The following is a 27,398-nucleotide window of genomic DNA, read 5'->3' as shown; positions in this document are numbered from 1 at the left end:
AAAACTAATGCTTTATTTGAAAGAACTTTCAATCATAATAAAGTTATGGATGTATTTTTAAAAAAACAAGACATCTGCAATGTTTTCATACCGTGACACCTGCAAAAAGCTGTGTCCCACAATCACACATTGCTGAAACTTATTTGTCTTTTTGTAGATATAAAATGTTGGGCAAACTATATTTAGCTATTTCTTTGCCAAAAAGTAATGCTTTGTATCATAAAATATATTTCTTTAACCAAAAAAACAGACAAACAGCGTTTTCTGCCTAAAACAAAAAGACATTCAGCTTGCACTCTTATAGTTAAATCTTGAAATCCAAATATTATTAATTCCTATTTTTGATGCAATCTGGACCTTGTGGTGAATAATTAGGCATGTGCTCATATATCACAATAGATGATTTTTTTTTTTTAAATATAGATACAGTATATAAAAACAAAACTTTATTCACCTTCAGGTAAATCAACAAAAACTTTTGTACTTCAGCAATAAGCTTTGGCTATGTCGCCAAGAGTTAAAAAAAAAGCAAAAAAACAAACAAAATAAAAAGACACACAACACAGAAAACTATGGGCACTTCTGGAAATTCTTGAAACTGTAATACACTGTATCAACTAAAGATCAGTTTTTGATGCAGCCAGTGGCATAATCACATATCATAAAGTAACTTATTCTGGGTATTGCCCTGCATTTAGCTCCATCTGTGCTGATCAGATTGTTGCCTGTGCCAACTTTGTTCCCACAGCATGACATTGCCACCACAATACTTCCTGGTGGGGGGTTGCGCTGATATAAATGCTGTTTAGGAGCAACATCCACCTTTTTTGTCACGTTCATAAAGACTTTTGGATGTAGTACATTGTGTAGGTCTGTCCAGGATCTGTGTTTTGCATTTGCGCTTATGGCACCCAAATGGCTAGCACTGTCCCTGGGTGTCACCCTCTGATTATTAAGCATGTAGAGAGTTACAATTATTTATCCAAAGTTCTTCCAACAGAGGGCACCAAGTTGTATGCTTGTATTTTGCATTAGGTATGCCTTTGAGCTGTCATGAGGCCATGCTGAACTTCTGATTCATCCCATGACATTGCCTCTAGGCCTAAAAAAAACTCCTAAAGTAATGTCATTCCAGTTTGTTTTTTTTGCCCTCTATTCCCTTCATCGGCAGACCAATTTTTCCAGCTAAAACTGAACTCGCAAATTTTACTTTTCGTTGTGTATAAAACAAAAAACCCTGTGGGTTTTTTTTGTTTTGTTTGGAAAACCAGCAAATGAATGTAGATATTCAGAAAGGTAAGATTAATCAAATGGCTCAATGATACAATTTGTGCAAAAAAAAAAAAAGAACAACATGTAGTTACAAATTAAACCAGAAAAAACGATTTATGGTTTAATATATTTTATCCACCCAGCAGAATCTTATTTTGCCTGTATGTTTACATAGCAATGTGGTCTAGCTTGTGTTGGTCTAAATACACAGATCTAAAGTTGTAGTTGCAGTAGCAGCCTCAAAGCACTCCCACTTTCACTTCAACAAAACTACTGTGTTTTTTTTACATGCACTAGCTTACATGAACACAGTCTGGCACTTGCTCTGAAACGTTTGAATAACCGTCTGGATGGATGACATAAAACCTCAAATAACGTCTGATTTAGCACCAATAATTTAAGGCTCAACTGTACAGGGACTTTTCAATCAACTTGTATGAATTAAATCAAGTTTATCATAAGCTTCTCTGGTTTGCCATAGAGATAAATAGTGAGCTTGTCTGAAGCAAGTCGTTGAGCCCAGAAAGCAAATTCAGGATTATAAGTTAGTCAAAGTTTCCATGACAGAGGTGGCTACTTTGGTGGAATAAAAGTGGGCTGCTAAAGGAAGGCAGTTGTGATGTAACAGCAACAAAAGGGGTTGGGGATGACTATCTGCAGCTTATCAAGTAACACATTTGGGGATGAAGCTATCTGTGAAAGTCTTTATAAATGCGTAAATTTAATTCTAATAATGAAAGGAAAAAAGTAAAACAGCATCAAAAAGCACATCCACTGACAAACCCACTGCCTTTTTTTTATTTTTTGCAAATTCAAAAGAGTCCATAGATTTAAACCCAATTGTGATAGCTTGTACTTCATCCATGCTTTGAATCTTAATCAGGTTTTATGTAGTTGACCTTAGATTGATATTATATTCTAAAAACAGGACTGTCAGCAGTTTACCTATTTACTATTTTTATTTACTCGAGTTAAACATCATATAGTAATATTTGTATAAATTATTTCACATCTCCAAACATGATTTACCTGTTACCCTTGGAATGACACACCATGAAATACATTATTTTATACTCTCAATTAAAAAAAAAAGCAATTGATAAAAGATTAGTTAGAGATGGGTAAATCATTTTATATAAACTTCAAAATTAATCAGTTAAGGACTTGTTTTCAAGCCATCGTATTTTGTTCTTTCAAACGATCGGTTGCTGTTCTCTAGAAACAATTGTTTTGAGACTACAGTTCAAGTTAATTTGAATATTTACATGAAAAGGTAAAATATAATGAAACAATTACATATTAACAAAAAAAAAAAAACTAAGAACTTTCTGCTTTGAATATCGGAGAAAGTCGACAATCCTAAACAGCCTCTTTTTCCTTTTAGGAGCGATTTCTCAGCCTCCGTGGTGCTGGCTGCCGTGTCCCACTGGGGGAGTTCTGCTCAGCACACCCAGAGGTGATACAGACACCAGGGGGTCCCCTGAGACCTGGGTGGCCCCCGAGGCCAGGCCGGCCTGCGCGGCCCCTTTCACCCGCTTTCCCAGGCTGACCATTAAAGGCTCTGCCAGGACGTCCACGCTGACCTGTAATTGAGGCAGAAATGCTTGGTCATCATGTTTCAGTCTGCTCGGTTAGCTGGGTAACGCTGTTCTTACAATTTCCTGAAACAAAGCATTTTCACAGGACTATTCTTCCATTTTAGCAAATAACACATCATGACTCCTCAACAAAATAACCCCACGCTGTTTCACCGGTACTTAAACCTCCAAATCAGTAAAACACAGTCTGCAAATTACAAGAAAGCACAAAAACACATAGTTTGATAACTTATTTCAACTAAATGAACCAAAACCCATTATCAGGTTAAGTTACCTTTTGGTCCCTGTTCTCCAGTGAAACCTGGTATGCTGTAACCTTTGGCTCCTTTATCACCCCGTTCTCCCCTGCCACCTGCAAATTATTCACAATTATCAGTCCTTTAGCAGAGAATCACAGCAGGAACAAGTATTGGCATCCTTCATGGTGATAATTATCTGTGATCACTGTTAAATAAATGTTTGGAACATTTTGGGAATAGGCTGTTATTTCATTAGCTTGCACGCGAAGGTGAAATGTTTTAGACATGATAGTCAGGCCTCAAATAACAAACCCTACATTACATTCACATGCTGTTTGCAACTATGGGCATTTAAAAAAAACATTTCAAATCACCAATGCATGTTTCTAATAGAATTCCAACAATTAGACTTTTCATGATTGTCTCTTGGTACATTTTGTAAAAATATTGTGGCAAAAACACCCAAATAGCTGCAGGCATGAATCCCATGTCTATGTTCCATCATCCTTTTTTATTGAAAACTTAAGTCTCAGATTTACCCCCTAGGCTCACATTACGAACATGAAAGCCGTTATGGAACTGATTTAGCATTAGCCGAGTTATTTTTTGCAGACTTTCATACCAGACAAAGACGGTCTTTGCGAGGTCCCCGTCACCATGAAGTGGCCTGAGAGTTCCCAGACTTCAGTCTGTGCTCTAAACATGTATAAACCGTCTGTGGGGATGTTGTGGTAGTTCAGTATTATGGTGGCCATATGCAAGGGGCCTGGCTAAAGGCCTGGAAGAGCCACCTAACATAACCAAACAGTTGGTTATATTAGGTGGACGATACACAATAGCATAGATTAGAGAATTCGAAGGAGAAAAAGGGATGTTGGCCCCATTACACCCACATGGGGCAGTAGTAGTCCAGGTAGTTCATTGCAATACTTTAGGCAGCACTAACGTAATAGGCATGGCATTACTTCACTGTTTTGGCTTTCTCACCGTTGCAGGTAAAACAAATAATCTTCTGTCTCCACAAAATACAAATACAATGTTCTACTGTTCTACTGTTGTAGTAAAGCTGCCTCCAGAAAAATATCTTAAAGACTTAAGAAGTAAACGCCTACTAATTTCTTTTGGTTTTTAATGTTTTTTTGGATTTCTTAATGTTCCTAATGATCTAATGTGCATAGACCAATGACAGTACAGTTAACATTTTGAGTTGAACAACAATTCCTTTTTATTGTGTGATTATATTCATTTATTGGAAAACAAAACGGTTACTAGGGGAAAGTAGAAACTGGCAGATACAAATAAAAGCGCGATAGAAGCTCAGGAAGAGCGGCTGCCTACAATTTACACTGGCCAGTGGGGATGGCCAGTGGGGGTGGCCAGGACATGGCACTGGGGGCCATGGCCACCCCCTGGTGGCGCCACTGAGGATGAGGTGTTGAAGGAAGAGGCCAGGGGGAAGAAAATTAAGCGTGAGAACAAATAGTTTGTAGTATACTTCTTTGTTATACCCTCTCTTTGTTCAGTGTTATAGTCTTTCTAATAAACATTGATTTCCATTCACATTCCTTGAATCTGGCTGTATAACTTAAACCTTGCGGTAAATGTCTTAGGACAGAGCTCCAAAGACCGCACATTTGCTTTGAAAGACAGAGGATCTTTGAAACTTCCTGGTCACATGGAAGAAGTTTTGAACTCCAACACAAAGCAAACGTGCTACACTCCCCGGTGATTTTATTAACCCCGTGATTATTGCCTTCAGAGCATAATCACGTAATTGGATCCAGCAAGGTGTTGGAAACATTTTTGGGAGAATTTGGTGCAAATTGACTGGAAAGCATCTTGAGGTTATTGCAGATTTTTCCAAAGCCGATCCATTAAGGCCAACTTCACACTCCACCACATCCCAAAAATGCTTCAACGGATTGAGATCTGGTGATTGTGGAGGCCACGGGAATAGAGTGAACTCGTTGTCATATTCAAGAAACCAGTTTGATTTGATTTGGGTTTCGTTAAACGGTACATTATACGGCTGGAAGTAGTCATCAACTTTGTATGCCAAGAAAAGATCATCCAAACCACGACATAGCTATCATTAGCCTGAATTGTTTATACAAGGATGCATCTATCTGTGCATTCACGTTATTTATGTCAAACTAACTCTAATGTGTATTGTGCTGCCATAAGTGAGAATCAGCAGAGCAGGCAACATTTTCCCTATCTGTTTGGCTGCTTTAGCCCTGCTGCTTCAAGGTTTGACAGGTTGAGCAATCAGAGATGATTTTCTTTATAGCCTGGGTTTAACTAGTGGTGATTTGAGCTCCTTTGCTTTTCCGTCCTCTCAAACCAGTGTGCCCATTCTCATCTGACCTCTAACAGCAACAAAAAATTTTTTTTCCACACCACCACTACTCACTGGATAGTTTCTCTTTTTTTCTGACCATTCCCAGTAAACCTCAGAGATGGTTGGGCATGAAAATCCCATTAGATCCGTTTCTTAAGTACTCAGATGAGCCAGCTGTCTCCAACAACCATGGCACACTGAACTGAGTTGCTGCTGTGTAATTAACTGATTTGCCATTTCTATAAACAAGTCGGTGTTGCTAAGAAAATGATCCATGAGTGTTTATCTATCATACACTTATCGCGCCATGTGAAACATATCTATGTGAAGTGGTGGTAGTGCTGAGCACTCATGGTGCACATGTAGCTTGCTTTCCTCTGTTCACAGCTCAACGAAAGATATCAAGGACCTCTGTTTTTTTTTCCTGCATCCCTACTGAAACTGGGATTTACTGAGTTAACAAGTTTAATGTTTTATGGTTTAGCTCATAAACAAGCTGGGTTTCCAAAGCATGATCTTGGTACCTGATTCTCCTTGTCGACCTGGCTCTCCGGCTTCTCCGTAGAATCCCGGTAGGCCTGTTTCCCCAGCAGCCCCATCCATACCAGGGTCCCCCTGGCAACACCATCACACAACCAGTTGTTAGAGATATAGCCCTTATTAAAAAATAGTGTTGTGGACTTAATGCAAATTCTTTACAAGACTTCCTAAGAGAGAGATGCTGTTCAGGTACTGTGCATTTGTCAATGACCAGCCAAACATCAGGTTAACCGACCAAAATCAAATATATTGGAACATTTTATAGAGTCATGGCTTTAATAATATTTATCAGCTTGAGTATCCCTGTGATGAGGAGCTGTGGAACATGAATTGATTCTGCATTGTATAATAATGTAGGGAAGGCTTTCCAATTGAAAGAGAGCCAAGAACCGCTCAACACAGACAAAGTGTCTAGTCTGTGACTCCTTATTTGTCCTCATGGAGACGTGGAAAATTGTAATGTTTTCATTCCAAGCTTTTCTGCCAAATACTTCAGCTCTCCCAGTCCAGTCCAGACTCTTGCAGTGTGGTTGCGTGTTGTTCAGCCAGGAAGAGCAAAACTGAGCAATGGACAGTATACATGTATACACTCAGACAGGGCTTCGATGCCAAAGGTCTGCAGGAGTTCAGCAAGATACATCTTCGGCAACACACATTCAAACTGCAGAACTCACAGGAGGCCCCGGGGGTCCTTTCTGTCCGGGGGGTCCAGGGGCACCCATGGGGACATTCCCGTAGAGGGGGCAAACCGCAGCACACGTCCTCTTTACGGAGTTAGCGAAGGTGGACATCTGCTCCAGGACTACTTTCTTGCAGACCTCAATCACATGTTCAGCAGGGAGCGTTGGGCCCTGTATGAGAAATCATTACCACATCCATCACTGTAGGTCACCTGGCTATGAGACAGGTCACACTGGCGCAATTACTCGTGTCTCTGAGGAGATGTAGTGAACAAAGCCAGTAATCTTTCCTGCACCTCATTGGAGCGGGTTTACCGCCACACTAAATGAAACTGGTGCTGTGAGTCACACACAACTGCATGATAACAAGAGGCTGTCTACATGTGTTCCCGACAGTAAATGTGTTACCAAAGAATGTGTGGGCTGCTTAGCGTTAGCATTACGGAAAATTATTACTCTGTTGCTCTTGGAGCCATTATTCAGTCCTAGATTGGAAGGTTATTACAGTTATACCTCAGTAAATTAGAATATTACCAGGAAGATAATTCATCAAAGCAATACAGTTCAGAAGCGGAAACTTGTATTTTAGGTAGATTCACTGCAGAGTGATTTCAAAAAAAAATTATGTGAGCTAATTTTGATTATAAAAGCTTACAGCTAAAATAATTTCAAAAATCGGCTTTCAGAAAAAAAATATTTTTCACAGAAGACCAATAAAAAAGTATGTTGGAAACAAAGATTGCCAACAGAGATAATTGCAGTCTTGAGAAGATTTTGAAGCCAAGCCCAATAAACAGTTATGGGAAGATTCACAAGGCTGAGGTTGGTGGTTGAAGAGCCTCCATGCACAGAAGTATCTATGACCTGGGCTTCAACTGTTTCATTCCTTGTTTTAAGTTGCTTCTGCACCAGAAACAGCATCACATGCATCTTACCTGAGCAGAGAGGAAAATTACTAAATTGTTGCTTAGTGGTTAAAGCTCCTCTTTTCATTTGAAAGTACATTTTGCATTTCATCCTGAAAATCAAGGTGCCGGAGTCTGAAGCACAGAATGCAGGTTGTCTCAGGTCTAGTGAGACGTTTTTACAGTTGTTAAAGATTTGGGGAGCCCTGTCGTCCAACTGTGTTTGTCAATTGTATTTTCTCAAGTCCAAAAGCAGCATAGCCATCTACTAGGACATTTTACAGTGCCTCCTGATCCTGTCAGCTGGCAAGCTTTTTGTAGATGCTAATTTCCTTTCATTACCTGCCACACTGCCAAAAATAACAATACCAGCTCTAATGACCATAGTATTACTTTGCTTCATTGGCCAGGAAACTCACTCAACCTGAACTCCATCAAGAATCTCTGAAGCATTGTCAAGAGGATGATGAGAGACACGAGATGAGTTGAAGGTAGCTATTAAAGGAACCTGAGCTTCTTTAATGCCTCAACAGTGCAACAGGCTGATCGCCTCCATGCCACTCCACACCGATCCAGCAATTCATAAAACAGGAGCCCTGATAAAGGTACTGACTGCAATTTTAGAAGGCCAATATTTTTGAATAGAAATATATATATTTTTTTAAATGAATCTTTTATAATGGTGCCATTGCCTGAGAAACTGAATTTTGGGTTTCTCATTATCTGTAAGCTTAATTGAGCAAAACAGGTTAATTACTTACTGGAGGTCCTGGGAGCCCCTGAAAGCCGTCGGGTCCTCCCTCACCTCGGATCCCCTTTACTCCAACAGGACCCGAACGACCAGGCGGGCCTGTAGGACCGCGCTTCCCTCGACCTCCCTGAGGACCTGGCTCACCTCTGTCTCCAACCTACAGAATATTAGTAGCACAGGGACAAGACAGAGAATCGGAAAAGGTAGAAAATTATGTCAGCTCAATATTTCAGCGTTTAAGGTACATCTTTCACAACTGCTTTCATTATTAAATATACCAAATCTGAGTGGATAAAAAACTCCAATCTTGTTATGAAAGCATAAAAAAGTTTTTTTTTGTTTTTTTTTACAAGCTTAGACGTTTGTAAGAAAGTTTCAAAACAGTAACTAAATGTGACAGAGAACATTTGACAAATGTGCAAAACTCATTTTGTTGCAGTAGTGGGCGTTTCTGCTCTTATCACATCTGCAGATGCTCTGGATATGTAAGGAATGTTATTTGATGGATTCATATTGGACCATTCCAACTATTAACTTTGCAAGTACCATCAAATGAATGGAGAATATTCCAACCAAAATATAGGCAGGAATGTCATATTTGGATACGACATGCCTGTATGACTTCTCTGCTGACTGGCAGAACCCATCATTGACAATCACTACTACTTTATTTTCATAAACAGAAATCAGAGCATTAGGGTCAGTTTTAGCCAATGAGTACACCCCGCCTACACAGCCAGCTATAATCTCTTTATAATGGATCAGTTCTCCTCTTTCGGTCATAAATTAAATGGTCACTTTATGGGATTGGTCACAATGTAAAACAATTGTTTATTCAGCAGTTTTGACTGAAGCTCACCCTTCCATTTGGACCCTTTGTTCCTTTTTCCGCCTGTAAAAGCAAGCAACAAGATGTTGAAAGGACAAAATTAAGAGGACTGATGCCAAACAAACAGAACAGAATATTTGATATTCAAGTTTTTACCTGTGCACCTTTAACTCCTTTAATTCCTTGGATTCCTGTGTCGCCCTGTGCAAAGCGAATGAAATACAAGGGTTTTGCCAAAACATTGTACTCAGCTTCCCAAAATATGTTGATTCAAAGTTTGCTAATTGCAGCTTTCACAACTTTACAAAGGGGCTGCTATGTTTGTATGTTTGAGCACAAATTAACTGAGTATTTAATGCAGGAGGGTTGGTTATATGGGCAATATCAAGGCACAAAATGCTAACATTCATTCTTAGCCTCTGTACAGATGACTTAATTAAGAAACTTTTTGCTAATAAGGTTGCTGGTACTCTTTCCTTTTAGGAGTATCACAATATCTAAACCCAAGTATCAGGTCCAAATCAATGCAGTTTTAAATTGTAAGAGTCCCTGGCTAAACTCAGCTTCTCTACCTGTTGTTCGTCTGTTGTGTGTTTTTATGCTGGTAGCACCTTCAAGCAAGACATGTAGGCTGTAGTTTGAGTTGTACATTTTTATAACATTTAATAGCTAAGTGAAAACAACAGAAATTTGCTAGGAAAACACTTTGCAGCGGGTTTTCATAGATTGTGGGATTGTGTGGATAGTGTCGATGTGTTCTGAACCAAGCAATCAAGCAGATTTGATGCCTCCACATGATCCGGCTTTGTGGTTAAAGCTCCACTTTTCAAATGAAAGTACATTTTGCGTTTCATCTGGAAAGTTAAGGTGCCGGAGTCTGAAGCGCAGAATCTAGGTTGTCTCAGGTCTAGTGAGACATTTTACAGTTGTTGAAGGTTTGGGGAGCCCTGTCGTCCAACTGTGTTTGTCAATTGTATTTTCTCACGTCCAAAAGCACCATAGCCATCTACTAGGACATTTTAGAGTGCCTCCTGATCCTGTCAGCTGGCAAGCTTTTTGTACTTTGCTTCATTGGCCAGGAAACTCACTCAACCTGAACTCCATAGATATTCTCTGAAGTATTGCCAAGAGGATGATGAGAGACACAAGATGAGTTGAAGGTGTCTATTATAGGAACCTGGGCTTCTTTAGCCATTGCAAGGCCTTTGTTGGGCAATGGTATAAAGCTTGTTACTCATCATTACTCCAGACTTTTTGAATTAAAAAAGCTTCCGGGAGAGGAAGCGAAACGTCTTCAACTACTGAAAACAAGTCCAGTTATCAACTTAACTCCCACCCTCATTTGGGTGATCAAAACATTGTTCCTTTAAGCCAAGCCAATAACAACCCTAATGACTCCTCGTTACAGAGGAGTGGACCAGTTTCGGTTCAATCTGCTGGTTTAATGGCTTTAACGACCGCCCATTACTAAGGGGTGGACCTGTTTCGATTGAATTTGCATGTTATCTAAGCCATTGCAAGGCCTTTGTTGGGCAATAGTATAAAGCTTGTTACTCATCATTACTCCAGACTTTTTTAATTGAGAAAGCTTCCGGTAGAGGAAGCGAAACGTCTTCAACTACGGAAAACAAGTCCAGTTGCTTTGTTTTTTTGTCTTTTTTTGGAATGACCATGACCTGGATGACTGAGAATCTTCACCAGCCTGGGCTTCTTTAATGCCTCAACAGAGCAACAGGCTGATCGCCTCCATTAATCTCCTGACAAAAAGTGTAGCAATCATAAATGGGACACTTGAGCCCCCGCTAGGGAAGTTGTGTGTTTAATTGCACTTTTGCATGAAGAAAAAAAAAACACTGGGCTGACAATTTTCCTCTTTTTTTTCCATCCACTGTTCATATTTCCACCCTTGTTGCTCTAAGTTTAGCTAATTGTTGTAATCCATTGTAATCACCATAAAACCTAAACGTTAAAAAAAGACCTGTCACTCTATTCCACCGTCCAGTCCTGCAGCTTTTCGAGTGAAAGCATTCAACAGATGTGCCTTGCTGAAGCCAAAATGTGTGGGACTTTGGCTCAGCCTGACAAAGTGCAGGATTTCAGGTCTGTGGTCAAACTATCAACTTTGTATATATATATGTGCAAGTTCATGGAGGAGTAACACTTAATACAAACAACAGCATTCCGTTCATTTCGCCCCCGATGAACGTTATCAGCTTTATCTTTTCACCGCCTGCCAGAAAAGTGTAAAAATTCATCTGTAATATCTGTCATTCTTTTTCAATCAGCAAAGAATGCTCCTGCATGCTCTGATGAACTCGTGTTTATTCACTCATGCTTGTACACCTCTGAATATGTCCTCTGATTGATTCACATGCCAGATGTATATGCAGAGGCAACTCTCTGCTCTGAGTGTTGGTTCTGTCTGATCAGATTTGTTTACTCTTGCCAAAGCATGCAAAGGAAACACAAACAGCTGTTTCTGCTTTCGGGAAAATCTGTCATTTTCATTGGCTTGGGTCAGTCTGTAAATATCCTGAACAGGCCCTGAGGAGAACTTCGGTAATTGCGCATTTTCATTACAAGCGACGGTCATAAAACCTCATCAGCAGTTATGTATTTACCATTTGCGTGCAGAGATTTAGCTCAGGTTTTCAAGTCGTCTGTCTAGCAACGCAGCAGCTCTTTTGTTGAATTCCTAAAAATGCGACATTTCTTTCCAAACGAGTAAAAAGCCTTGAATGGAAAGAGAGTACATCTGCAAAACCTGTAAGGGCGACTCAATGACTCAGGAAATAATTCCTGAATAGCCACGATGTTTGTGCAACAAAACATTTTGTTCTCTCTTTAATGGGGTCGAGGTTCTCTTACCTTGACTCCTGGTTTTCCGGGTACACCCACGTGACCCTGTAGAGAGTTGACATGCTTTTATCGTTGGAGGAAAATCAGCCGGTGTTTGGAAGACCAAAGAAATCTCCTTTGGAGCACTTACAGTAGGTCCAGGTGGACCAATAAATCCAGGTCTTCCTGGCTTTCCCGCCGAACCTTTGTAACCTCTCAGGCCCTTACAAATAAGACATTTATTAACCAATGAAGGGAGTGCTTTATTCTTTGTTCCATCCCTATAAGATGCCAAACTACTTTACGGACAAAATGTATTATGTGCTTGTCTACAGTGACTGAAAGGCTTGAAAATGTAACTTACGGTTCGGCCTTGGGGACCCATTTCTCCCGCTGGCCCATGGGGGCCTTTCTCCCCCTGTAAAAAACACAAATGACTATAAATGGATCTGCCAAAAACAACTCCATTTCCCATTTATTTACGGAACTGAAAAAAACATCAGACCTTTCCGCCGCTACGCCCAGGTTTCCCGCCGAGACCCTGAGGTCCTTGATATGCCTGCAAGAAAAATGATGACATTTACAGGACAATGACAGGACATTACAAAACACCCAAGACAAATGTGTAAAATAGAAGCTAATATACCTCTATTCCTGGATCGCCATCTCTGCCAGGTGAACCCGGATCCCCAACAATACCCTGGGCATGTCAGAACCATAACTATGAAACAGACTCATTATTTTGGATGTATGTTTAAAGCCCATTATCTTCAAACAGTGGTCATAAGAATACATTTTAGTATTAATTGTATGCATAGTAAACACAATAAGTTGAAATGAGATATAGAATTAATTAAAACCAACAACTAAAAGACGAGCTGTTCAGATAAACAAACTACTACAGTAAAATATATAAATACACATAGAAAATAGGTTTTAATCAGTATCATAATCTAAATTAAAATATAGAAGCATTTTTCTTTTACTTTTGCTGCCAAACGATTTCTATAGCAAATTCTAAGAAGCAAGTAGATTCAGTATATTTCTCTGATTTCATGATTTAGTGTTACTAAAATGATAACAATTAAGGATTACAATTAAGCATCACAAATGGAAAAGCCAACAGAAATTGTTTCACTATTACAAGTGATATAATCAACATTTAGTTTTATTGGTCAGATGTGTTCTATTTCCTGACAATATAAATGAGTAAAAAGTAAAACGAATCCAATAACTAACATAAATGCCAAACTAATACCTGTCAGAAGTTCAGTTCCCTCTCAGAAGTTTAAAGACAGGGTTAACATTAAAGACTTCTGAGATCTAGAGCCTAATATCAAATTAAAATGGAGAGTTAGTGGATAAAAAAAGATGTATTCCAAGTTTCTGAACCACTTGTGCCATCATGATAGAACACTCCTTGAGTGTCTCTACTTTGTGGGTCAGGCAGCTGTTTATCATCGTGGAACAAACTGGTGTTTCTGCTCTGAGGTTCTGTCACCTTTGTCCCGCTTTCGAGAGCAGATCTTTAGCTCCATTAGCGGTTCTAACTGCACATATAGGTCACTGAGACTAGAAGGCTGTTGGTTCTTGTTCAGTTCTTTGGATGTCTAAGAGGTTTCTCACTTTGGCTTCAGAACCAGGTCATGAGAGATAGAAGCTCACACCGTGACTAGAGCATGTTGGGCGTATGGAAGAAAAGCCTAATTGTGCAGGCGCTTCACACTAAGACTTTGCAAACAAAAACATTTATTGTTTCTTAATCTGGCAGTCTGTCCCAGTTGGGTACAGACTTCTTGCTGATTTTCTGTTAGTCTAAGGGCTCAGCTTCCCTGGGAGCTGGCAGCTCCATGGAAAAGGAGGAGTCAACAAGAGGGCCGATCAAAAGAAACACTTTGAGAAACATGTGGCCGTGTCACACTACAGAGTGAATAAGAAAAATGATTTTTGTTGTCATTTTCCTGCCACTTATTTAAACTAGAGAGAAGCTTGGAATGCAAAAAAAAAAAAAAAAAGAATCATTTTTGTTGATATAAAAGTGTCTCCAGGCTGAAGATGTTTCCCATTAAACGTCTCAAACAAGCCAAAGGAATAAAAGACAAACACGTTAAAGCTTTAATGCACTTATCGATATTTAAAGTTATGACTATAAATTATTTTAAAGGCTTTTCAGAATGCGTAAAGCCATAAAATCCAGTCATAATTCACATGACAGATACTTCTTTTGCATATTGCTAAATTCTGATAGGACTTCTTAGGCATCAAACACCTTAAAGATTAAGTATGGCAAGAGGTTGTAGTAGATAATCCTAAAGCTCCAATAAGGAGATCCTCAAGGGTGGTGTTGAAAATAACTGGGTTCCTTTAACCTTTAAATCCAGAACTTAGATCTGAGAATGACAGAAAATTAAACTATGTTGCAGGTCAGTGTGATGTATTAATTGATCTGTTAGTGATCAGGCTATCTACAACAGCAACGCAAGTTAATAATGATGTATTTACTGCTTTTTGTACTCTGCGGTAACACGTTTATTGAAGCAAGTTGAGTAGTGCTGGATGTGTGAAAGACTTAATGAGATAGAAATGAAATAGAAATCAGATGTGCAAATAAAGTAAACTTATAAAGTTTTAGAAGCGAGGCAGCCACATTGGCTTTAAAGTTCAGAGCTGTGAGAAAATCAAACTTATAAAAAGCTTTCTGGTCACTTTTCACGGTTGAAAAAACAGATTCAAATATGCATCCTTTAACCAATAAGGCACAGACCGTTTTTTAGGACATTTCGCATCACACTGAAAAAGTCCACCTGCAGTTGCGATGTCAAAAAAAAAACATGGGGTGAAGTTGGTGATACTTCAAAAGCTGGGTATTTACTGACACCTTTGTTATAAAAACATTGAGAACCATTAAGTAAAGGGAATGCTGTGTTTGCTGTATAGTGTGTTACTTTTGGTCCAATGGTTCCAGCTCTGCCCACAGGTCCTTGGATACCCTGAAATTCACAAGTTCAAAAAAAAAAAAGAAGACAAGAACATTTTAAAGGACTCTGCATAACATGTTTTTTTTTATTCATTTGGATCATTTTGATGATTTTTCATACTCACAGGCCTTCCCTTCTCTCCAGGAGTTCCCCTTTCTCCAGGGTCCCCTACGATCCCCTGTCAAGTCAGCATGTGAAACAAACCCGATTAGGCTTTGACTCCTCTGGCAACATCCACAAGGCGGCGTAATGAACAGGGGGAGTCCTCTGTCATTTACAGCAGAGTGGATTATCAATGCGGTTTAGGCTCTTCTTGCAGTGACTCATCCGCTGGTGTTGATACAGTTCAGGCCTTTAGATCTCTGCCAAAATCCAGCCACATGAACTAATGCTGTTTATGGAAACGGCACATTGGCCAAAAAACCCACTGCACTCTGATTCCAATGTTTTACCCCATCAGAAATGATTTAATAGCCCTCTGCGGTCACAAAGGGGGGATTTTGAACATAGGAACAAAACATTAAGCGTGTCCCACTGCAGGGAATCCCACAACAACGCACCTGCTTTCCTCTGGGTCCAGCCCGCCCCGTAGCTCCAGAATTCCCTTTTTGGCCCTGAGAATGAAGTGCGATGAGTTTGGTCGATTTAAAATGAGAAGCAAGTTCTGACTTGGAAAGAAACGCAAATACCTTCACTCCTTGAAACCCAGGAATACCTGGATGTCCTTGGAGGCCTTTTGTGCCCTTGAAGGAGTAAAAAAAGAAAGGAAGTAATACAGTAGTTTAGCAATAACGATTGCTTTTGAAAGGACTTTCTCCTGAAACTGAACAAGTTAACATACAACTTCTCCTTGATTCCCTGTCTCTCCAAAGTCTCCAGGAGGTCCTCGAATTCCCTTTAATTGCAAAAATGTCCAGTTAAAAGAGTGCTTTAGAGTCATGCAACTGCAGCAACAAATGTGTTAATTTATGAAGCCGCTGCATTTAAAGAAAGCGGAGGAGTTCACCTTAAAGCCTGCAGCTCCTTTCAGTCCTTTCAGCCCTTTCGGACCTCTCTCTCCCTGTGAACGCAGCATCTCATTCATGCACATTTGTAGCGTTTCACCATAAATGATAGGGTAAATCTGAGCAGTAAATTACCCCTTGTCCCCAAGGCCCTCTCATCCCTTTTTCTCCTTTGATTCCTGGTTCACCCTAAGGATGTGCGAGAGTTTTCATTTATTCAGTGCATGCATGAGCCTGAAACAAGCCGTAGGACTCAGGTAAAGAGATGGAGCTCACCTTTGGTCCCGTCTCCCCAATGCTGCCGTAGTCTCCCGTGTTTCCTCGGACTCCCTACAAGTAATCACAAGCATGACTTGTTGCACTTCAGGATTTTTATTTCGCTTTTTATTGTTGAGCCATGCTCTTGAAAACAAGAGCTGGATGGTATTTGTCATTTTTCTTGCTGGTATCAACCAAAAACTTGTAGATAAGTTCTGTCTTTCCACTAAAAACTGAAACTCAGACATGTATTGTACATGGAGTGATATATTTCAAGGGTTTATAATCTACGATTTTTGTTTACAGCTGATGAAAAGCCAAGAATCGGGTAAAGCAAATACAATAAAATGACTTTTACAGAAATGTTTAAAGATTTCTCTTTTTCACAGAAATGGTAATGGTGAATTGCAGAAGTTCCAGAGTTTTTGCAGACGTCTGCCCCCTCTGGCGACAAGTTAAAACGACACCAGTGTCTGCAGATGTCTTTTTTTTTTAGATGCGTAATGTGTTCTGAGGTAAGAATGTTATAAATATTGAAGTATTAGGTAGGTTTCTACCAAATGCATCAGTGGCAGCAGAGTAGTGAGGTGAACGAGAGTGTACAGAACGTCACATCCATGTGCACGCCCCGAGGATACGACCCAAATCACTCTCTCGTGAACTGACTAATGGAGCCTATAGAGGCAACTACGGTACACGATGCTCCTTTAAGTTGTAGTCTACACGGTCATGGGAAGACTGCTAACTTGGCACTTCTCCTCCAAGTTGTTGGGATACCCTTCTCAAATAAGGTAAGTCTTAAAAGTTAATTACTGAAGAAGCTGGCTGTTCACATAGTGCTGTATCGAAGTACATTAATGGAATGTTGAGTGGAAGGAAAAACTGTGGAAAAAAGAGATCACAAGGAACAAGGATAACGTCAGCCATTCAGGAATTTGGAGGAGATTTGCAAGGCATGGTCTGCACCTGGAGTTAGGGCTTCAAAAAGCACCACACACAGATGTATCTGGAGCATTGATTACAAGCGTTGGATTCCTCGTGTTGAGCCACTCGTGAACTGCAGACGTAACTTGGGCTACGGATGGAAAGGACTGGACTGTTACACAGTGTTCTAAAGTCTTCCTTTTGGACAAAAAAAAAAACAAACTTTGCATTTTATTTGGAAATCATGGTCCCAGAGTCTAGTGGAAAAGCGGCGAGACATAGAAGCCAAGTTGCTTGAACTCCAGTGTGAAGTTTTCACAGTCGGCCGTGTCATCTACTGGTGTTGAGCGACTGTGTTTAATCAAGTCCAAAGTCAGCTCAGCCATCTACCAGGACATTTTAAAGCACTTAATGCTGGCAGGCTTTGTGGCAATGCTGAATTCATTCTCCAATGGGATTATTCAATAAATCAGAATAATATTGACAAGTTAATTTATTTCAATAACTCAGTTCACTAAAAGAAACAGATTATCTAGATTAACACAATCTATTGTAATTTGTTTTTTCACCACCTACCTCTAATAAAAACACAGAATGTAAGATTTGAATATTGCATCAGACCAAAAAAAAGCTGTTTTTTTCCAAACAGGAATGGGGGCTTAGTAAAAAAATATGTTTAATACTAGTTTAAAAGTTGTTGTTTGCTTTTTTATTTGTCAAAACGTACTTGTAATCTGACAAACCAGCCTCTAGGAAATGCTTATTCTAATTTATTAAATATGATGTATTATGAAACCTTTTTCTTGGCTTTATGCAATATTTTAGACTTATGAGATACATAATTAAGGGTTCAGTTTATTTGCTGTAAGCCATAATAATCAAAATCAACATGAACACTTGAAATCTGTCATGTTGTGAGCGATGATTCTACGCAATACGTTCAGCATTTCTGATGTTTTTCTAATTTAGCAACATCTGCTATTGCGCTGTTTCTTTTTCGTTTCACAAGGGATCCCAACTTTGTAATGAGCAGGGTTGTATTTATCACATTAATGGACAAAATAGACAACCCGGATTCAGGAAACATTAGTCATAAATGCAACAGCACAGACCTGAATTGTTTGCACAGATGGTGACTTCCTGAGTAGTAGATGGGAAAGCGCTTTCCACCGCTCCGCCTTTGTTCGACTGAGTCAACAAACAGCTGAAACAAGGCCCGGACACCTTTGTGTCGTCAGTTTATTTGACCATTTCACCAGCAGCGTGCATTCGGCAGAGTCAGCTGGACGGAGGTTAGCCTCAGAGGTGCCATGACATTTACTACATTTTATGTGGGCAGCACAGCTCGTCCAGTTGAAGGACCACCCACCACCTGAGATGGGCAAATTGATGTACCTGTGCCAGGAAATGCCCTCCTTGGATGCCGTCAAAGAAGTACAAACAAGTTGTGGCTTTGTGATTCACAAGCTGGCAGGATTTCAAAACTCTAACCAGTTACTGGAGACAGATGTTTCCTCCCAGATGAGCTGCAGCAGCAGATGAAGACATGAAAACGTAGCATGCGGAGCTCTGGAAATGTGCTGTGGGTGTTATGTCCACCTCCGTGTGTTTCTTCGGGCAGCAGAAGGAGCTTTCGTTTGAGTGCATTAACCAGATGAACGCCCAAACCATCACATGTTTGAAAAAGAGAAAAGTCTCCATCTCAAACACGTTTTCTCCCGGGTGCTTTTAAAAACGCTGAGCTTTACTGCTACGCATCAAAGGGATTAACAAGACATAATTGGAAAGTGGAAATAACAGCGTCTGTGGGTTCTCTGTTGAATGTGCAACTAGCTTATTCAGCAGGGGATTTTCTTCTGTAATAATACATTCCATGTTATTCCCACAAGGTCTTCCTGAGATAAATTAGTCTGATTACCCACATGAAAATGACCATAGGAAAGTGTACTAATTTCTCGCAGAGTTAAGCTGCTGAACTGCACTCACTACCAGATCATTGGAGGTTATAGTCATTGCTCAAGTGGAAGGATTTTGCCAGGACCTCATGGTTACTGTCTGGTTTTCCTGTGTGTGGGATTCATTACAACATCTGGCTTGGTTTCTTCCCATTGCAAATTCAAAACCATTAGAAATCCTCTTATCTTGGGCCAATTTGAGAGAAATTCTACTTCCAAATCCAGCCGTACCGGCACTTTGATATCCAAATGGCTATTTCAGAACTGCGCAAAGAAATTTACTATCAATCTGTGTTTATTTGTGTTTATTCTAAACTCCTTAAAAATCTTGTGTAAACCATGCTAGAAGCCCCATGTGTTTACAGTCGCTAAGGGCTTTAGCTTCCAGATCTGTTTCCATCTATTTGTGTCTCCATTGAGTTTCTTACTTGCACTTTCCACAGCTTCACAGTGTCACTTTAGAGTCGGCCTAGCTTCTCAGGGTGCAGCGAGAACAACTCAGTGGTGCACGTGCTGAGAACATGAATCATTCGTTGTGATGCAAGGCTCGATGCTTGCATGACAGTTAAACATATTGTATTTATTTACCCATTTCCCCGCTCTTCCTTGGTCTCCGGGTTTTCCTGGAAGCCCTCCGTGACCCTGTTGAACAGGAGGCATATATGTCAGCATAGTTTCGGCTCTTGTATACATGTTCTGCCATTTTTCCCACGCAGGTGCACTCACCTTTGGCCCCGGTGGGCCCTGAAGGCCTGGTTGTCCATGCATACATTTGCAAGTCGCTCTTCCAGCTGTGAGGCCGATCTCTGCGTATCCCCCGCACTGCCATGAAAAGGCAGACACCAGAGTAGGTTTGAAGCTTTATGCTTTTTTGATAACAATTGAAGTGCATCAGTGGTAGAACAAACAGTTCCAGTCAGAGTCGACATACAATCAACATGAGCATGGACATTTTATCAATGCCGGGCTTTTAATCATGCATGATTTTACAACAAATTACTGGAGCTAGAATTTGGTGTTCAAGTTTGAATTTATTGAGAATTTCCCTATAATCACATTAGGTCAACATTGCACACACAGATTCCAATGGATACACACACCCAATTGTGATATATAATGTACTGTATGAACGAGCCTAACCGAGTGACAAAGAAACCGCACAATTCTGACTTGATGATTGACCAGTATTTCTAGTGAGATTTCAGATAGTGCCAATCCAGAAGCTTGGCATTGTTGTGCTGCTGGAACACTGATCTACATCCAAGTTTCAACCGTCTCACCCAAACTGTTCTCATCAGATGAAATGAAATTGGTCAGAATGATCAAAAACAGTCAAGAAACCACAGAGACGCAGGCTTGTCCTGAAGTGGAAACTGCTGGAGCAGCAGTGCAAATGTCCATAGCAAAGAAAATTTTGCATTAAAAAGAAGTGCCTGCTGCAAAGAAATCTACTAAAACAAACCTACTTACGCTAAACTGCAATTTGTGGTTACCCGCACAGACAAGCCAACTACCTTCTGGAGAAGAATGTATGCTCCGACCAGGTAAAGACTGGTCTTTGATTACAAGAGGACTGTTTGGAGAAGTCAATGGGAGGCTTAGGCACAATTTGGTGTTCTAACAGCAAAGTTATCCCAAAAAAATGTCACAATGGTTTTAGAATCAAATCTTCTTTGGAATAGCTTCCGAACTCAAGAAATTTAAAATCTACAAGGCTGTGCTTAAAGCCTGGATCCATGCCAGGAAACAAACTCAAGGGAACCACTTGAATTTGTGGTTCCCTATATATATATATATATATATATATATATATATATATATATATATAAAAAACATAGTTGGACATCCTGCTGGAATTTTGCCAGGACGTCATGGTTATAAAAGCAATGTAGGTTTTCTGCAAGTTGGTAACAGACATCCATTTTAAGACTTGTGTAGTACATGTTTGAGCCTGTATTTTGACCATGAGTGTATTATAGAAATACCACAACAACTCCAAACGTGTTGAAGGTTGTTTTTTTTAAATAATGAAGTTGTTTGTACTCCACCCTGGAAAAAATGGATGAAATATCTCTTCAAAAGATTCAACCCTGTCTGCCTTTTGATCTTTTCAAAATGGCTGAAATTAAAATGAAATTCATGCCCATGATGAGTGTTTGTAAACTTGTCTTCGATGACTCACCACACCGGAGAGCTCACAGCAGCCCTCTGAATAAGCCTGCTCCGGATCACATGACACTTGCATTTGCTGGAGATCCACCTAGATGGCAACAAGAAATGATGGGAAAGAAATGAAAATATCACAAAATCTTGGACCAATTCTAAGCGTTACTCCGATTCAAGATTAAGACATACAGAAGTTGAGCGGTCTCTTGCGGCTCGTTTGACGATGGACGTGTAACCTCGCCGAAGGACTGGCCTCGACTCATCGATACTCTCCACTCTGACCTCCTCGCAGTCTATCAGCAACCTGACCTGGCTGCCCTTCACGCTCAGCGCCAGCTTGTGCCACTCTCCGTTAAACAACTTTTGTAAACCATGGAAAGTTCTCACCATCTGTGTCCCCTGGGGACCGGTATAGAAAAAGTCTAACGACCGTGCATCAGGCTGGAAACGTAGGCCGGCTTGTTCTCGTCCCTTCGGGTCACTGACTTGCCACAGGTCCCAGGACGTCTGAGCAGTGTCATTGGGCACTTTAAATGTTGCGATGATGGAGTATTCGGAGGGGAGTCCATCTGGATACACGTCACTGAGGAAACAAGACTGAGTCTAAGATTCAGAGAGCTGGATAATTGTAAACAACACTGCTTTTAACACAAAACAGTGAAGAGCTTTTCCTGAAACAGATTAGTTTGTTAAATAGACTAAAGGCAAGTCAGAAAAAAAATGGACACACCAGATTCAACGTTTGGGCTATTGAAACATCTGCTATACTCACATTTGTTTTTTTTTTTGCAAACAGCAGCAATTTGAGCTATTTAGCAGCAGGCAAACAGGCACTGTGTTCTTGTAAACTTGGAGAAAGCATATGACAGGATGGCAAGAGAGGAGCTCTGGTATTATATGAGGAAATCTGGAGTTACAGATATATATGTTAGAGTGGCGTAGGACATGTACGAGAGCTGTGAGACAGCGGTGAGGTGGGCTGGAGGTGTGACATAGGAGTTCAAGGTGGAAGTGGGACTGCATCAAGGACTGGCTCTGAGAGCCTTCTTGTTTGGTGTGGCGATAGGATGAGATTAAACAGGAATCTCCAATGGTTTAAGCTGTTTGCAGATGACATTGTGATCTGAGGTGAGAGCAGGGAACAGGTGGAGGAAAACCTAGAGAGCTGGAGGTTTGCCCCGGAAAGGAGAGGAACGAAGGTTGGCTGCAGCAAGACAAAATACATGTAAATAAGAGGGACCCGAGTGGAGCAGTGAGGTTACTTGGAGCAGAGATGAAGAAGGAAGAGGGTTTTCAGTACTTAGGGTCAATAGTCCAGAGCAATGATGGGTGTGGAAAACAGCTGAAGAAAAGTGTCCAAGCAGGTTGGAACAGGGGGATAAAGTGTCACGTGTGTTGTGTGATAAAAGAGAATCAGGGAGAATGAAAAGAAAATGTATAAGACAGTGGTGAGACCAGTGATGTTATATAGTTTAGACAGGAGGCAGAAGTGGAGGTAGCGGATATGAAGATGTCGTGGTTCTCTTTGAGAGTGACGAGGATGAATAGGATCAGAAATTAGTACATCAGAGGGACAGTTCATGTTGTTTTGAAGGTAAAACCAGAGAGGCCAGGCTGAGATGGTTTAGACATGTACAGAGGAGAGATAGTGAGAACGGCGGTGGATATTGAAGCTGGAACTCTCAGGCAGGATGTCTAAAGGAAAACAAAAGATTTATATATGGAGTTAAAGAGGACAAGAAGGCAATCAGTGAAGGTTGGGTTAGATGGAGACAGATGGCCCCTGGAAGGGAAAAGATGAAAGACATGGTATCAGCAGGCAAATCTATCCACGATCTAGTACTTATTAGCTGTCATTTCCGCTGCGTAATCTCATCACAGGCCATAAAATGATTGTCAAAATGTTGGACTACTTTGATCCAAAGTGGTTAATTGCAGCTCTCGCTGTATGTTTCAGGGCGTTGTCCTGCTGGAAGGTAAACCTCTGTTCCACTCTGAAGCTTTTTGCAGGCTCCAAGGTTTTCTTCTGGGATCAGCCGCTGTATTTACCTCCACCTATTCATACATCAGCTCTGATCAGCGTCCCTGTTCCTGCTCAGGTAACTGTCTTCACAGAACGACGCTCCCTCCTCAATGTTTCACTGTGAACATGTTGTGTTTCAGGCAATGCCCGGTGTTAGTTTTCCACCGCACAAATCATATTAAATGTTCAGTTTTGGTCTCATCTGATCAGAGAACCTTATTCCATGTGTTCTAAAGATGACATCTTTTAGCTTTTGCTCAATAGAAGTTTTCTTTCTTGGCGATCTCCTGTAAAGTCCTGATTTGTGTAAGTGCACAACTAACAGTTGTCGTGCAGAAATATTCTCCCACCTGAACCGTGGATCTCCCCTGAGTTCCTGCGAGCCTTTTGGCTGCATCTCCATCTGTTGATCTTCTCTTTCCTCTGCTTATTAGTTTAGGTAGATAACCATGTTTCAGGAGGCTTTCCTTACTCTTTCCCTGATGGACTGAGCTCTCCACGGGATGTGTCATGCCTGGGACTTTGTTTAGAACCATTGTCCCAGACTCAGGCTCTTCACGAAGGTGTTTGTTCGCTCTAGGGACTCTAACATAACTTAGATGTTAACTAAACAGCTGGATTTAGGATTTTGATTAAATTACCCACAGGGAGACTTTTTGTTTAACTCTTTGCTGAAGGCAGTTGTTTGCACTGGATTCTATTTAGGAGTTTCAAAGTAAAGAGGGCTGAAGACAATTTTACGTTAAACTTAATTTTTATGACTATTGTCTATTATATAAAATCCAGATAAAAATGCATTGAAGGCTGTGGTTATAACAGGACAAAAATGTGAACAAGTTCATGGGATACACAACTTGTGCAAGGCACACTGAAAATCATCTGAGCTTGCCGTGTGACTTGCTCAAAAGACATTTGCATATTTAAATCTTACAAAGGAATAAACAACAACCTACACCATCTGGCTGAATTAGTGGGGAGGTCTTGGCCTATGGAGAGAAGACCTTAAACAGAGAGAGGCTAAAATACAGTCTGTCAGAAGGGGATAACAGATGGTGCAGCAGTGTATATACAGTGTGAAACGTGTTGCTTACAGAAACAGAAAATATGTTCGTACATTTGAATGAACCTTCCTTTTTTTAAATGAGACAGAAGGGCCCCTGAAATCTCAGTACTTAATACATTTTAAGTATTGTGCACATAACTGTCTTTTTTAAAATATGTATTTACGTGATGGATAAACTAAGTCAGCTAATGGAAGAAGAAAAAAAAAAAACGTGATATGTCCCATTCCTGTATTATCTTGGCTCCAGTAAAGAACCATACCTCATGGCCCTCTTTAAATGAATGGAGGGGTTGACGCGGTAGGCCACTGCCTCAGGTTGGGACCCATCCACTCTCCTCACTCCTCTTGACTCAGGCACATGGAACTCCTCCAGCAGATCAAAACCTCACAGCACAAACATTTAGGCTCAGTTTGACGTCACTGCAGTTTAAACATCAGAGAAGCTGGACCGGCTCTGAGTCCTACGTCAGGGCTCATATCACTGGTTCTGTTGAGTAGCTGTTACTCAGTGTTGGGAATAATGACGTAATCCATCAAAGCGTGTTTATTTTTTTTCCCCCCCTAAAGGTGTATTTAGCTTTTGAACTTTCAACACAGGGTGCTTTGTGCTGACGTTTGCATCAGCCCAAAATGGCTCTGGCATGTTCTTTGAGGCGAGTAATTCTTAATGAAAGCTGGATGAGGTTCTAGTTACTGATACTGTAACCTCAGCAGAAGAAAACATTTTTTTCCCCTCCTATTGACCATACAGTAAGTTTCATTGCCAGGTAATTCAGTCAAAGAAGCATTGTGTTAGGTGGTTAATTTTACAGTGACATTGAGCCTCAGTGGCTGCACCTCAAAGCTCCATGCACTTAGGTTAACCTCAGGGTGACCTCATTATGGCTACACTGGCACTCAGAGCAGGAAATATAATGCTGACTGGCGCAATGATGAGCTGTCAAACACTGACACCTGCTGGCCAAAATATGGACATACAGCAACACGGTAAAAAAAAAAAATCTTCACATTCTGTCATTTTACCAGAGAACGCCTGTTTTAATGAACTGTATCTTTGACAGATGATATTGTAGCGGCATAATCATGTTTTATTAACATGTTATTACTATGGAGTGATGTCATTTTTATGTAACTGCTCTGTATTATTGCAGGTATTTTAAAATGTAAACTTACTTGGCAGTTTTTGACAGTGGACCGATCTCAAGATGGAAACCAATGCCACCAACACCAGCGCATCCCTAAAAGTCGGCATTTTTTGAACTTTTAAAGACAGGAGTTTATGAGCACCTGTGACACAGAGGTTTAATGCATCGGTCATTTGAACAAAACAAGATCAAATCAGCTCATTGATGGATCGCACTATTAAAAAGGAACCTCCCATTCAAAATACAATTCATAAATGCACATCATCAATGACAAATAGAGGAAAGATTAAACTAGAGAATAGAGAGAAAACAAAATCTATAACATGTTGTTTTATGGTAAACTGTTAGCAAACTGATCCTAATATATTTTCTTAGTAATTTCAGGTAAGTAATATCAAAGATTTAAGTTTACTCAATATAAATTACTTCTGTTGCCCTCAGTTCTCAAAACTGCATCCATTATTTTACCTAAGAACCCAAAGCAGACAAATCCCCCCCCCATCCTTTTGTGACAAGTCAATATGACACAGAGGTCTTCTCTAAAGGTCCCATCTCGGGGTAGCTCCGATTTAATATCTACATGCTCCCACTAGCTCTGATGATAACAAAAAACAATATAAGTTACCATAACTACGCAGATGACACACAGCTCTACGTGACAAAGTCACCAGGTGACTGTGAACCCATTCAAGCGTTGACTAGATCCACAGTACAAATCAATGCATGGATGTGCCATCATTTTAAGTCAGCCGAATAAAACTGAAGTAGTCTTTTCTGGATCAAAGAGGAGTCAGCACACAGCTTCATTTATTACTGCTATAAACTATGGATCAGGCCAGAAATCTGGGTATAGTCATGAACTCAGACCTGAATCTTCAGGGATACAAAGACAATTGCAAAGTAGACCATCTGAAGAATATTTCCAGGATTAAAGGACTAATTTCCCTGCAGGATCTTAAAAAACTCATTCATGTTTATCTTTGGTCAAACTGATTACTGCAACGGTGTCTTCGCAGGTTTATCTTAAAAAGTAAATTAGACAGCTGCAGCTGATGCAGAGCGCTGCCGCACACGTCCTCACTGAAACTCAGAAAGTAGAGCACATCACCCCAGTTCTGCAGTCCCTACACTGGCTCCCTATATCTCAGAGAATAGACTTTAAAATACCTCCGTTAGTTTATGAATCACTGAGTGGCTTAGCACCAAATTGCATTAAAGATTTGTTTTCATTGTTATCAGCCTTCCAGACTGCTACGGTCTTCTTGTTCAAGTCTTCTCTGCATCCCAAGAAACCAAACAAGGACAAGAGACATTCAGTTTTAACAAGAAAACTATAAAGATGCTGAAACGCCGAGTTATTCTAAATCAAGGTTGAAACCCATTTGTTTAGAGTTGCCTTTGACTCTTCTATTTAAACTATTAAGTAAAAAAAAAAATGTCATCTCAGTCTGTAGTTACACTTCACTTTCCATTATTATTCTACTGCAATGCATTTTTATGTTGCCATCATGTGAAGCACTGAATTGTCTTGTTGCTCAAATGTGCTAAACAAATAAGCTTCCCTTGGCCTCCTTAAATCATTTGTCCCATCCATTGATAAAAAAAGAAAAGAAAATAGTAAATTACTCACATATTCCTGATGGTGTCTTGACTCCTGCAGACAGAACTTGAGCAGGTCGTGCAGTGATGCTGGATCCCACTTTAAAGTGAGATCCACGGCCTGGGTTTGAACAGGAGGACCATTCACAAAGAGAAGCTCAGGAGCCCAGAGGAGCCTGACCCCTGAGCTCCGTTCCACCTGTGGTCCCTAAGGGAATCTGTCCCTTCTCCTCTCATAGGCCAGTTAGCTACCAGCTAAATTAATGCCTGATTCTTCGTACACCACACTG

The 27,398-nt window shown here is 40.4% G+C and overlaps 1 protein-coding gene across 2 annotated transcripts; it reads right to left on the bottom strand.

Moving 5' to 3' along the window:
- Positions 1–407: 407 nt before the first annotated feature.
- Positions 408–27,398, bottom strand: zmp:0000000760 (collagen alpha-1(IX) chain). 2 transcript variants are annotated; one of them, XM_012853622.3, is made up of 27 exons: positions 27,140–27,398; positions 25,538–25,602; positions 24,625–24,748; positions 21,468–21,861; positions 21,295–21,372; positions 19,839–19,934; positions 19,701–19,754; positions 16,252–16,305; positions 16,111–16,164; positions 15,978–16,031; positions 15,813–15,866; positions 15,661–15,714; positions 15,532–15,585; positions 15,096–15,149; positions 14,939–14,983; positions 12,640–12,693; positions 12,499–12,552; positions 12,358–12,411; positions 12,145–12,216; positions 12,024–12,059; positions 9,312–9,356; positions 9,186–9,218; positions 8,337–8,483; positions 6,665–6,841; positions 5,975–6,065; positions 3,145–3,222; positions 408–2,855 (listed from the first exon to the last, which is right to left on the bottom strand). In XM_012853622.3, coding segments are annotated over exons 1-27 (2,280 nt in total). In that variant the 5' UTR covers positions 27,142–27,398; the 3' UTR covers positions 408–2,652. The 2 variants fall into 2 exon arrangements, with proteins under 2 accessions (XP_012709076.3, XP_021166852.2); XM_021311177.2 differs by having other exon boundaries at positions 25,538–25,651; positions 27,140–27,397.

This window comes from Fundulus heteroclitus, chromosome 22 (assembly GCF_011125445.2).
Source record: "Fundulus heteroclitus isolate FHET01 chromosome 22, MU-UCD_Fhet_4.1, whole genome shotgun sequence".
NCBI lineage: Eukaryota > Metazoa > Chordata > Actinopteri > Cyprinodontiformes > Fundulidae > Fundulus > Fundulus heteroclitus.
Note: the sequence above shows the minus strand (reverse complement) of the source record. Positions and strands in the feature narration are given on the sequence as shown.